This window comes from Limulus polyphemus, unplaced genomic scaffold (genome assembly GCF_000517525.1).
Source record: "Limulus polyphemus unplaced genomic scaffold, Limulus_polyphemus-2.1.2 Scaffold738, whole genome shotgun sequence".
Classification (NCBI taxonomy): Eukaryota; Metazoa; Arthropoda; class Merostomata; order Xiphosura; family Limulidae; genus Limulus; species Limulus polyphemus.
This window is the reverse complement of record NW_013666348.1, coordinates 416,411-429,867: the sequence shown is the minus strand read 5'-3', so window position 1 is coordinate 429,867 and position 13,457 is coordinate 416,411. Positions and strand designations below refer to the sequence as shown.

Sequence of the window (13,457 nt, the reverse complement as noted above, 5' to 3'; positions counted from 1 at the left end):
CTTTTCTTGTTCTGTACCAGTAAAACTGAATAGTAAATCAGTCTTTTCTTGTTCTGTACCAGTAAAATAGTCTTTTCTTGTTCTGTACCAGTAAAACTGAATAGTAAATCAGTCTTTTTTTGTTCTGTACCAGTAAAACAGTCTTTTCTTGTTCTGTACTTGTAAAACAGTCTTTTCTTGTTCTGTACCAGTAAAACTGAATAGTAAATCAGTCTTTTCTTGTTCTGTACTTGTAAAACAGTCTTTTCTTGTTCTGTACCAGTAAAACTGAATAGTAAATCAGTCTTTTCTTGTTTTGTACCAGCAAAACAGTCTTTTCTTGTTCTGTACTTGTAAAACAGTCTTTTCTTGTTCTGAACTTGTAAAACAGTCTTTTCTTGTTCTGTACCAGTAAAACTGAATAGTAAATCAGTCTTTTCTTGTTCTGAACTTGTAAAACAGTCTTTTCTTGTTCTGTACCAGTAAAACTGAATAGTAAATCAGTCTTTTCTTGTTCTGTACCAGTAAAACAGTCTTTTCTTGTTCTGTACCAGTAAAACTGAATAGTAAATCAGTCTTTTCTTGTTCTGTACTTGTAAAACAGTCTTTTCTTGTTCTGAACTTGTAAAACTGAATAGTAAATCAGTCTTTTCTTGTTCTGTACTTGTAAAACAATCTTTTCTTGTTCTGTACCAGTAAAACTGAATAGTAAATCAGTCTTTTCTTGTTCTGTACTTGTAAAACAGTCTTTTCTGAATAGTACATCACCCTGTTCTTGTTCTTTACTTGTAAAACTGGAGTGTACATCATTCTATTTAGCACATTTACTACACTGTATTCTGTATCAGTAAAACTGGATAGTATACAATTATATTCAACACATTTACTAATTTTTACACCATGGGGAAATTTTGGCAACAGTCTCCATGACAGGTCAGCAGAGAGATCCAGTAACCTTGACCTTATCATCCAAACTTCTGCATTTCACATTACACTTGTTACAAAACCTGATTTTTTTATAGTAATTACAGTTATAAAAAAGTGATATACTGATACTCACTTGTTCTGTTGTTAATAATGACGAGTACAATTGTAGCTATTAATGCCACTGTGAGGAAAAAAAGAAATATAAACATTTATAAACAAATCAAATCTTACAAACACAGAATTTCAGAAAAGAAATTCATGTTTCTAAAAATGTATAATTAATATTTTTTTTCAAGCTAAGTTTTTAAAAAAATACTATTACAAGCAAAAACTAAGAAAACATTTTTTACTCCAATCACCAAGTCTCATATTGTAGTTTTCCTTAGACAAAGAAAGAAAAAAAATCTTGGGTACTTAGCAGCAATAATGCAAACTTTCTAAGTAAAATCAGAATCACTCATGTTAAAAACATAAGCGCGAGTGGTGAAGTCATGCTGTGGTGGTCCAGAAATGTTTCTACCTGGTTTGTTTGTTTGTTAGTTGAATTTTACACAAAGCTATTTGATGACTAGATGCACTAGTCATTCCTAGCTTTGAAGTGATAGACTTGGGGGAAAGCAGTTGGGCTACTCTTTATTAACAAATAGTGGAACTGATCATGACATTATAATACCCACATAACTGAAAGGGCAAGCCTGTTTGACAATGAGTTTCAATCCCGGAGACTGCGAGGTGAGTGCTCTCATTACAATGTTGTGCCTCTCTGGAAAAATTATAAAAATATACATTTGTTGGATTTTGTGGTATAATTTAATTGATGAAAAAGAAATGATTTTAAAGGTCAGAAAAAAAGTAATACTCAACTATACCAAAATTCTGAGTTCTGTATTCGTCAGCACACAGTTGGAATTTTTCAACAGAAAACTGAAATTTCGAAATGTATGTTAACGTTTGGAATGGTTTCTCCTAAATCGAAATAGTTGTCAGACATTTACTTATTTGAAATATGCAAAACATTCAATACGTAACAGACTGATTACTCTTTAATAAAAACGGTCAGAGCATTTTCTGAAGATTACAAACCTAATACAGTGTTTAGTGTGTCTTAGACAAGCTTAGGGTTCAGTAACACCTACATTATACCTTTGGCATTTAATACTAGCTTATCTGTGTTCCTGGAGACTTTCTACTTGGCTTGGTTGTGGTACCCTTTCACATCAACGATTATTCCAGATGCCATGGCAATAACGCCTAGACCAAGATTTTGGACAGACTGCATGCTATAAAAGAGAAACTCATCACATAAAAAGGATTAAAACTGATGAGAAGAAAGTAACTCATTCATTATTTGCTCCTTACGTTAAACAAAAAACTACCTATTTTATTATTTTTTATTTCTAGTAGATGACATCCTTAATAAAATGTTTAAGTTTTTTTCCTTACTTACTAAGGAACATAATCAGCTTAAACTGAGAACGTGATGGTGGAAAGAAAGAAATTCTTGGAGATCGCAATACCAACAAAGACAAATAACATCATCCTGTTTTAAAACTGGGTTTTATAGCTACTTGGCCTGTTTATAGGGAAGGAAGATTAACAAAAAGCAACAGTAGATTTGTACATATGTTCTGAATGACCTCATAACAGTGACTATGCAGGGGTGGATTCACTACAAGTTTTTTTTTCTTTTACGTAATGAAGTCCCTGGAACCATCACAAGTATAATACACACCAAGCTCGTTTCAACATGAAAGACTGGTACAGAAAAATGATTATACAAAATATAAGATGGATCAGGTTGAAAGTCACTAAATAAAGACTTGGTCATTGCAGGATAAAAAAAGAGTTCAAATTCTGATCTTTAACCTTTTAGCAGCGAGCTCGTACAACTTGCAGAAATCAAGTCGTAAATTTCACTTGCACAACAATACATGCGGTAACTCCGAGATTTCTTAATGTATTCTCTCAAATACTGATAAGATTTTGCTAAAGATCGTAAATATCTTGTACACTAAGAATGACATTATAATTAAGCATTTAAAAAAAAATGTTACTTGTATTCAAACTATTAACAAATCGAGTGCAAGATTTTCATTTTAAGTATAAAAATTCTTTTCGTCATCTTATAGTTTTCATATTTCATTTGCATAATCTTTAGAACCTCCTAAAAGGATATCAAAAGTTTTTAAGGTAGATGTTTATATTTTATTTTCCATTTTCTCTACCATATAACTAACTCTAGCTATTATCATCAACATAAAATGCAATGAAATAATTAAAATCAGGAAACAGAAAAAATATATACCTTTTCATTTTTTTGTAGAATATCTTTAAAGATTTTCTTTTTGTTAAATTAGTAATTTCAGGTCATTTCACATAGTTAATCTGTAATGTTTTATTTTCATTTCTTGTCCTTTACCACTTACTATTCATCTCGACACAAGTCAACGGTGCCCTCGAGGCAAATTACAGTTTCTTTGGCAAAATTTTTGTTTAGTGCGTAATATTGTAAGCTTTGAGAATGGACGCAAAATATGTTGTACATTTAAAAAATGTTTAAATGTTTCAATTATGTATTTTAAACCATAACTAAAACATAATAGTAAGACCTAAATACAATTTAAACTATCTCAAACTATAAAATATTTAGGTAAGAAACAACCACAAGTGCTACAGTCAATCAAGCAGCCAGCAATACTACAGTCAGTTACATGTAATCCATGGTGACAACTGCACACCAATTTCAAAATAAGTTCTGTTAGATTATTTGTGTAAAATGAGCTCTTTCTAAAGATTATACACATGTGTATGTTGCATCTACATGTAGGCTATAAAGCTCAAACAAATCTGTTGAAAGTGGGTGTCAGGGGTTGAAAACTTTATTACTTGTTTTAACTGTATTAATTCAGAGTACTTGGAAATGAGCGAGTCAAAAGGTTATGTAAACAACGTAATGTCTCGATGTACCTTTACTCAACTACCTCTGTATTACTGATACAGAGTGCCAAAATATAGAATTTTTATAGCTCATTGGTCACACGACAATACATATGAAGTTTAAAGTAGTTTTTTTAAAGGTTTGTTTAAAATAAAAAACTTAAAACTTGAATAAAATAAAACATTGAACCATAACATACATTATTATATTAATTTCATTCACATACATTGATCATAAAGCACTTAAAGGGGCTCCTGTTGCGAAAGGGTTAAAAAAAAGTCAACACGCACACAAATTCACCAGTGTCAGCAGCATAGGATCAGACTTTAACAGAATTACCGAAACTTAGATACTCCAGTATCCAGATGTATTAGTAGTTTCTGTGGGTATGATAAAGTCCAGTTATGTATACTGATGCATCTCATTAAGACACATTTTAATGTCAGGCAGGTAGGAAAATAAAATGGCATAGTTTTGTTATGTGTGTGTGCATGTATTTTCTTATAGCAAAGCCACATCAGACTATCTATTGTGTCCACCAAAAGAAATCAAACCTCAGATTTTAGTGTTGTAAATCCGATGACTTACTGCTGTCCCATCGGGAAACTTTAGTTATGTATGCTGCTTGTTGCAAGTTGCCCATATATCATATGGTACAGATGCTAGACCCATTATTAAATATTTTTATCTTTATTCTCACTATGATAAACATGAAGCTAACAGACTAGATAAAATCATATCACACATATCAAGTTTTATTAAAAAAATTACAACTGACCAAAAAAGACAAACTGTACATAGGTTTTCACTTACAGGCCATAAGCTGTCCCTAACTGATGTTCTGGCACCACTAATGCCACCATTGGCCATAAGGCACAAGCCAATAATGAATACGAGTTACCCATAACAACCTAGATGAAAAGTTCAAGAAAAAGTGTGTAAGTCATTTTTAACACACAAGATCGGGGGGAAAATACAGCCTTAAATATATACAAAAACAAAGGAGCATCATAATGGGGGAAAATACAGCCTTAAATATATACAAAAACAAAGGAGCATCATAATGGGGGAAAATACAGCCTTAAATATATACAAAAACAAAGGAGCATCATAATGGGGGAAAATACAGCCTTAAATATATACAAAAACAAAGGAGCATCATAATGGGGGAAAATACAGCCTTAAATATATACAAAAACAAAGGAGCATCATAATAATAATAATGCAAAATCTTTGAATTTTTGGTCTTTAAGGCACTTCAGGATTAATTATTAGCTAAAACCCTTATTTACTTCTCAATACATGCACATAAATGTAACAGGTTATTTATTTCATTTTAAGAATATATTTTTCATTAATTCAATACTCATATATTTATTTCTAAGCTGTTATAATAACTCACCATGGCAATCCATGGGTTCAAAAAGGAAAAAGCCAGCAGCATATGTGCCCCAAGGGTGACCAAAACAGAAATAAACACCCACATCAAGTTACGACCTGTTCTGTCTACTAATATACCAAACAGTGGAGAGGCGATGGCAGAGATAACATATACGATGCTAAATATAAAAATATTACTGTTATTTAGTGATAATTCATGCTGACATCAATTCTTAAGCCCTCAAATGTTTATTCTTTCACTACCTTAGCCCTAGAATTACTGACAGTTTACGCATGAACTTCAATGACTTTTTAAATGTATTGTTCTAAATTGTTGGTCGTTAATAACATACAAACATTTCAGCAAAAATAACATCAATATTACAATTAAACCGACCAATAACAGTTTAGATCCTCTGTTTGTGGATCTCACTCATAGTGTAAGGTATATAAATGTGTCAGTAATTTTAGGGTTAGGAGAGTAAAACTGTGTGATAATTATCTGAAGAGGATTTTCTCACACAGAAGTAAAGAAAAATTAATTTAGACCTCGTGTAATTCCCTATGGTGTAAGATGTTTCTTTATATTAAGCTTCAATGCAAAGCTACACATAGGACTATCTATATAGTGTTCACTGGATCAATCCCTGAAATTTAGGATTATAAGCACTCAACCAAGTGAGGAACTTCTTTTGAATAATAAGCAAAATCTTATGATGACTAGCAAGAAAATGTATTATTGCCCAATTGTTAACAAATTAGTTGTTGTTTTTAAAGTTCCTTATATCCTACAGTTTTTTTTTAATCATCATCGTAAAGTGGACCAAGTACTAACATGCTAATGTCAATAATTAACAAAAATAAACTCTGTTATTAATGTAAAACTGAAAACACTACTGTATTTGATATACAGGTTTCAAATTCAAAATTTTTACAGCTAGATAAAAAAAGAAAAAAAAAATTATATGACACTTGGTAGTGCACAAATTTGGGACAGACCATTGCACATTTCGAGCACTGGATTTAGTCATCAACACTAAGTGAACTGGAAAACCTGGCATTTCCATAAAAGAATACTTTCCTGAATAGTTAGATGGTAATAACATTTAGCTAAAGATCTGAAGATGTTGAGCTGAAAAATTGCAAAAAAATATTTTTGTAGATTTTGTACTAAATCAAGAATAAGAAAAAGTAAAAACAACAGTGCATTCACATTCATTAAAAATGAACAAATAGAGATCTATACTGGGAGTAATTTCAAACGATAAAAGATCAACTTGTGTTTTTACCTGTCTACAGCATTGGCTCCAGTTGACGTGAACCCAAATTTTTTTTCAAAAAACACACTGAAAAATTAAATAAAAACCTCAATAAACACACAATGAGACCTGCCATCTGAAAATCATATATACAACATAGGAAAACAGTGATTTCAAGTTATAATGAGATCTTAATAACTAAAACTTTTTTCAAAGTACAAAACCTTGCCCATTTCCAATAGAATTTACTGTACAATCTTGGCCACTTATCTGGAAGATAATGCATAATTTACAAGTACCGTGGAGAATACTGCATATACATGTTGTCCTCAGGGATATTTTGGGGACATTCCAATTTGGAAAACAATGTATATACATGTTGCTCTGAGAGATGTTTTGTGGATTTTTGAGTGCTGTCAAGTCTGGTGTATATACATGGTGCTCTGGAAGATGCTTTGTGGATTTTCAAAAGCCCCGGAGAACAATGTATGTATGTGTAGTTAAATGAATAATAAAAAAGTATGTCAGTTTAATTATTAAAGATAAACTTAGATTTTATGAACATACATACATACATACAATAAAGTACATGATTTTTTTTATTTTATCAGATTTTACATAGCTCAATCTCGAATTTCAAATATCTCTGATAATTCGGTGATCCAGCTTGTGCAATAGTGTTAGCCAGAGTAGACAAGACAGGGTTTAAGTAACAAAGTTTTGTCCTACTTACTAACAGGTTTAGAGCATTACTATAGTATATAAGAAACTGTAATACATAAGCGAAGAAAATAATTTGATGAAAAAAAACTCACGCTCCAAGTCCAATGAATGGAAATATTGCCACATAATAGGCAATGCAAATCACAGTTAATAACCAAAAGCTCAACGGAAAATCCTTCACATCAGTTAGTCTGATTGTTTCGCCTATTAAAAAAGAGAACATGAACATTAAGGCTATGTTAGAGAAAGAAAATTTGTTATCTCAATGCAGGAATGATAAAATTCAAAAATATTAAACGGGATGATTTACGTATTGGCTGTTAACAATACACAGCATTAATCATACAAATATATAAAGTGGTAAAATAAGGAATCACCTATTCTTAGTTCCTTAGTACTGTTTAAGGTACACATTAACTTCAATACAATTTCTGCTTTGTGTAGTCCTAAAGCATGTCAACATCATGAGATTCTTAGCTGGGTGGTTGCTACAGTGATGTTAATCCTCTTCAATTACTTTTAAATATATACAAATCTTAAACTACTACACATAAATCTGTATGTAATCAGTGGCTCCACATTTAAAAGATGAATATTTAGAGAAGAGCTATAATATCATAAGTTAGGTCACATTTTTTGATTCTTTAATAAAACTTATTAAAACTATTTGACATAATTATTTCTTTAAAAACTTTGGAAACCTACCTGTTCCTATAGATGCTTTTTTCAAAATTTTTTCTGCACGCCAATCCAAAAAACCAAGGACAAAGGCACATACCAAGGACAGCAAACAACTGACTGATGCTGAAAAACAAAAAAGTAGGATCAAAATGAAGTTGCAGATACACATAAAAGAATATCGATTTATGAAAATTAAACAAAACGGAGGTGAAGATACATATAAAAGAATATCAATTTATGGAAATTAAACAAAACAAAGTTGAAGATACGTGTAAAAGAATACTGATTTATGGGAATTAAACAAGACGAAGCTGAAGATACACGTACAAGAATATCGATTTATGGAAATTAAACAAAACGAAGCTGAAGATACATGTAAAAGAATATCAATTTATGAAATTAAACCAAACGAAGCTGAAGATACATGTAAAAGAATATCAATTTATGGAAATTAAACAAACGAAGCTGAAGATACATGTAAAAGAATATCGATTTATGGAAATTAAACCAAACGAAGCTGAAGATACATGTACAAGAATATCAATTTAAGAAAATTAAACAAAATGAAGCTGAAGATACATGTAAAAGAATATCAATCAATGAAAATTAATCAAAAACTTTAGAAAATATTTTGCAGCAAAAGTTCATGAAAACATTGGTAAGATCTGAAAAATTATGAAGACTAATCAAAATCAATAACCATTAAATTCGAGGCAACATACAAGTTTAAACAAAAAAAAACTTCAAGCTAAGAGTATTTTTTTCTAATTATTAATGAAAAAAATTACAATTATAAAACAAGTCACCTACAATTTCCAGAGTGACAGATTTGTATATTAGTTCAAGTAAAATTTCTTACAATTTTAACCCTATGTGCATGAGGTAAACTTTTAGCAAATATTACAAGTATGTTGTGACAAAAAATCAGAATTTTTAATGAAGTATATTCAGTAATGATTTGTGTATGGTTTACTTTAGTCAGTCTGATTCAGACCCTCACTTGTCTAAGTGCAACATGATTAGAATTAAACTACTTTATCTTACAGTTTTCATATTTCATTTATATAACTCCTAGAAGCTCCTTATTGAATATCAAAAGCTTTTTTTTGGTAAAACTTGAAGCAAAATTTCAGGTTACATACTGTATGGCATCTAACTACGTACTTCCCTCATGCATTTATCAACACTAGGTTAGAGGTTCAACATATAATTCATGAAGCTCTCAAATATGCATTTTAAAGCACAAACAATAATTCAAAATAAAACAGAATACCCCCCCAAACTAGTATAATTTATCTGGCTTTCTAGGTGACCTTAAAAAGGTTTAACAATTTCATCACTTACTGGAGCATCGACTTCAGTCTTCACTCAAAATCCGCTTGGGGGATGATGTCTTTTATCAAAATAAATTAGCGTAAAGATGTCATAATCATACAGTTCACAAAATGGTCTTTCAGTCACTTATAAACATATACCACTGACAAGTAAGCAGGAGTAAACAAGTATTTTCCCGTGATGGGTGTATCAAATTTATTGATATCTTAGAAAATAAAGAATGTAGGAGATTCTTATTTTAAATTCTAGTCTGTCAATATCTATAGTTGGTGTAATCTAATTGGTGGACATTCTGAAAACCCATATAAAAAAAAACAACCTATAATGGAGAGTTCAAAGCACAGAGTCATCATGTGACAAATAGAACGGAAGATTGAGAATTTATTTATATATTTCCTTTTTTTAAAATGAAATAAAAATTTATTATTTCAAATTTGAATTATAAACTATGTTGTGATGCAAAGTTTATTGACATACATTGATAATAAAGTTGTTTAAATCTTGAATGTAACTGTAACAGTCATGACACGTGCACTTTGACATGCACATAGGGTTAATAATATAATTTATATTGGTCTTCCACTGCTCCAGTCAAAATCCAAGAATAAACTAGTGCCTCAAAAAAGTTCAAAATACAGAGATTTAGCCCTTGTAGTCTGTAGGATTAGAACATTTCAAATGCCAGTTTCTTTTGATATCCTTATTATTTTAATATTAGTAAACAGTTTAATTGCTAAAAGAAATTTTGAATGATTTTCTAACTCACCAACAAACAGAACAATTCCTAAACACTCATACCCTTCATAAGACTTGTCTATCCACTTGTAAACTGGCTGCATGACATTAAAGTTTACTGTACTACCCTGTAAGTGGGACAAAATTTGTACTTATTCAAAAAATATGCAAATTAGAAGAAAATAAGATACAATTTACTTTCTCCTTCTGTAGTTATCATATTAAACACAGAATTAAGTAAAGTGAAAACAGGAAAAAGAAATTATGGTTTACAATTTTTAAATCATGACTTAGGCAATGCAGATATATATAGTTAGGCCTAGTTTTTTTTTTTTTTATATACAAGAAACAACTACTAGATAGATAGTAACTGTACATCATGAAGTGGTGCTGAAACAAAGATTAGTAAGCTATTTTTTCTATTTTCGATCATAGTTAACATCAAATTCAAGAATAACATGGTTCATATATTAAAACTAAGTGTTTCTGTGTTCTAATGAAGATATATATAGTTAGGCCTAGTTTTTTATACAAGATACAACTACTAGATAGATAGTAACTGTACATCACGAAGTGGTGCTGAAACAAAAATTAGTAAGCTATTTTTTCTATTTTCGATCAGTGTTAACATCAAATTCAAGAATAACATGGCTCATATATTAAAACTAAGTGTTTCTGTATCGCAAGCATGTCTCTTTAACAAAGTAGTTTTCAACCTTTCCTTCAACATAGATCCTCACCCAGACTAGCTAGAACCTCACAGACTCGATACTTGTATAGAGCTATCTGGGGAAGCTTATCCTACAGTGGAATCAACATTTTGTTTTAAACTATTATATGGAAATTCAACATTTACCACTGTGGTCCTAATTTAGAATGCTTATAGACACCTAGTGGTCCAAGGACAAGGCTCTAATATGCATTTAATATGATACCTACAGTTAATTCCAAAAGAACATGCACATCAACATGAAAAACTAAATCAACATTATAAGAGAGCAATGAATGTAGAAATTATAAAATATTATTTACCTGTGTGCTGAATAACATACATCATGAAGTATATGTAAACAATCTTGAGTTTTTTCAACTACGACTCCACAAAAAACATCATGAACTGTTCAGAACACTTGCATGAAGTGTTTAGAACACCTACACAAATATTAAAATGAATAAAAGCTATGTATACATACAACCCGGGCAAAACTCAGTTGAAGTCCAAAAACCATGTTCAGCTCTTTTCCTTTAAACCAGCTGACCGCATACGTGTTTTGTGCTACAGCTAGAGATTCTCCTCCAATGCTAGTAAAAATTTTAAAAAGTTCAAATACAAACTATTAGAATAAATATTTTTATTCTAATCACATTACTAAAACTTATTCTACTAAAGCAATAATAAAAGGAAAAAAGCCGGATAAACTGAAACAAATTTTTACTTTTTCTACAACCTGTGTTCAAAATTATGCAAGATTACAAAAATTTCCTTTTAATCTCCCTTCATGTTCACAGAGACATTACAACCTATGCTCTTTTGTTTTCTAATAAACATTTAATTTTGTAATTCATTCTACTATTATTTAAACTACTTTTATTAACCTCACGTTAAAAATTACTTTTCACAATCACTAATTATAAAATCTGGACTGGTTGAAACAGATCTTTAGTGAAGTGGTCAAAATATTCTTTGGATGTAAAACAACCAAATGACAACCACAGATGAAAGTGTGGAATGTATTCAGTGGTCAGAATATTCTTTTAATGTACAACAACCAAATGACAACCACAGATGAAGGTGTGGAATGTATTCAGTGGTGAAAATATTCTTTGGATGTACAACAACCAACTGACAATCACAGATGAAAGTGTGGAATGTATTCAGTGGTCAAAATATTCTTTGGATGTACAACAACCAAATGACAACCACAGATGAAAGTGTGGAATGTATTCAGTGGTCAAAATATTCTTTGAATGTACAACAACCAAATGACAACCACAGATGAAAGTGTGGAATGTATTCAGTGGTCAAAATATTCTTTGGATGTACAACAACCAAATGACAACCACAGATGAAGGTGTGGAATGTATTCAGTGGTCAAAATATTCTTTGGATGTACAACAACCAAATGACAACCACAGATGAAAGTGTGGAATGTATTCAGTGGTCCAAATATTCTTTCGATGTACAACAACCAAATGACAAACACAGATGAAAGTGTGGAATGTATTCAGTGGTTAGTTCCTTGGACTTTCTGATTCACAGCCCTGCTTGCTAACCACCAGACCAAACTCGACCTTTCCACAAGACTTGATAAAACTTATATTTACTTTTAAAATTAAGGCAGTTAATATTGGTGATAGTTAACACATTCAAAGTTTTATTTCAATACTGATGTAATTCAAAGTGACTCTAACACAATATGTAATAATTACAAGTTGTTAATTACTCTTCAGAATCCAAAAGAAAAGCATAACAAGAGAACACTTCGTTCTTCAAAGCTGTTCCTGCATACTCACCCTTAAAGGAAAACTTAAACCCAGCCTTTATTTTTCAGGAAATTAACTATTCCCTTTTTAATTTATTATAAAATCCCAGCCTCCATTACTTCCAGTCAATGCATTTAATAAATTAGTCATTCTACTAGAAAAATAAAGTTGCCTTAACTGGAGACTAGCCTGTATTATCTATAACTTAAGCTTGTCATCTCATCCTAATATCTGCAAAAAAAATTATCTATTAAACTTAAATTTGTGCTACCTGTACCACATTCTCTGGTCTCATCTTTCTGTTGTTAGGAAAATATTTCCATAAAGAAGTATTACTTGCCAATCTTTGAAAATGGTGTGTTCCAGATCTGAAAGACTTTCCTTCACAGAGTAATCATTTCCCCCAACAAATATTTTTGTTAGATGTATATTTATAAAAACATAAACTGATAAAAACCTTCAGTGTTCAGTAAGAGTTCATTTTAATGTGCAACTTGACATATTAAACACAAATTTATCAAGTTTTTCTGAAACTTAGTATGTATTACTTAATTTAAAAAAATTGAACACGAATCTTACCCAAATACAAATCGGCCAGCTTCCATCACCCAAAATTTATTCACCAAAGCTCCAAGTGCAAATATAAACTGCAAGAAAAAGCATAAATTGTCTGTAATATTTCCAGATCAGTATCTATACAAATAATTTGTTAAAACTACCATACAGAATTAAGTTAACAATAATTTATTAAAACCACCATACATAATTAAGTAAATGATAATCTATTAAAACTACCATACAGAATTAAGTTAATGATAATCTATTAAAACCACCATACATAATTAAGTAAATGATAATCTATTAAAACTACCATACAGAATTAAGTTAATGATAATTTATTAAAACCACCATACAGAATTAAGTAAATGATAATCTATTAAAACTACCATACAGATCAAACATTTCATTTGCCACATCACACATAATGTAATGACGGTATCGTTTGTGGCGGTCGA

The 13,457-nt window shown here is 30.7% G+C and overlaps 1 protein-coding gene across 1 annotated transcript in view; it reads right to left on the bottom strand.

Moving 5' to 3' along the window:
• The window catches only part of LOC106460271 (major facilitator superfamily domain-containing protein 1-like), a 25,114-nt gene that overhangs the window by 6,017 nt on the left and 5,640 nt on the right, over nucleotides 1–13,457 (bottom strand). Inside the window, 10 exon segments of the mRNA XM_022386948.1 lie at nucleotides 1,040–1,127; nucleotides 2,111–2,186; nucleotides 4,658–4,755; nucleotides 5,247–5,403; nucleotides 6,514–6,570; nucleotides 7,299–7,410; nucleotides 7,912–8,010; nucleotides 9,989–10,085; nucleotides 11,151–11,259; nucleotides 13,021–13,088. Of these exon segments, the coding sequence (XP_022242656.1) occupies nucleotides 1,040–1,127; nucleotides 2,111–2,186; nucleotides 4,658–4,755; nucleotides 5,247–5,403; nucleotides 6,514–6,570; nucleotides 7,299–7,410; nucleotides 7,912–8,010; nucleotides 9,989–10,085; nucleotides 11,151–11,259; nucleotides 13,021–13,088 (961 nt within the window).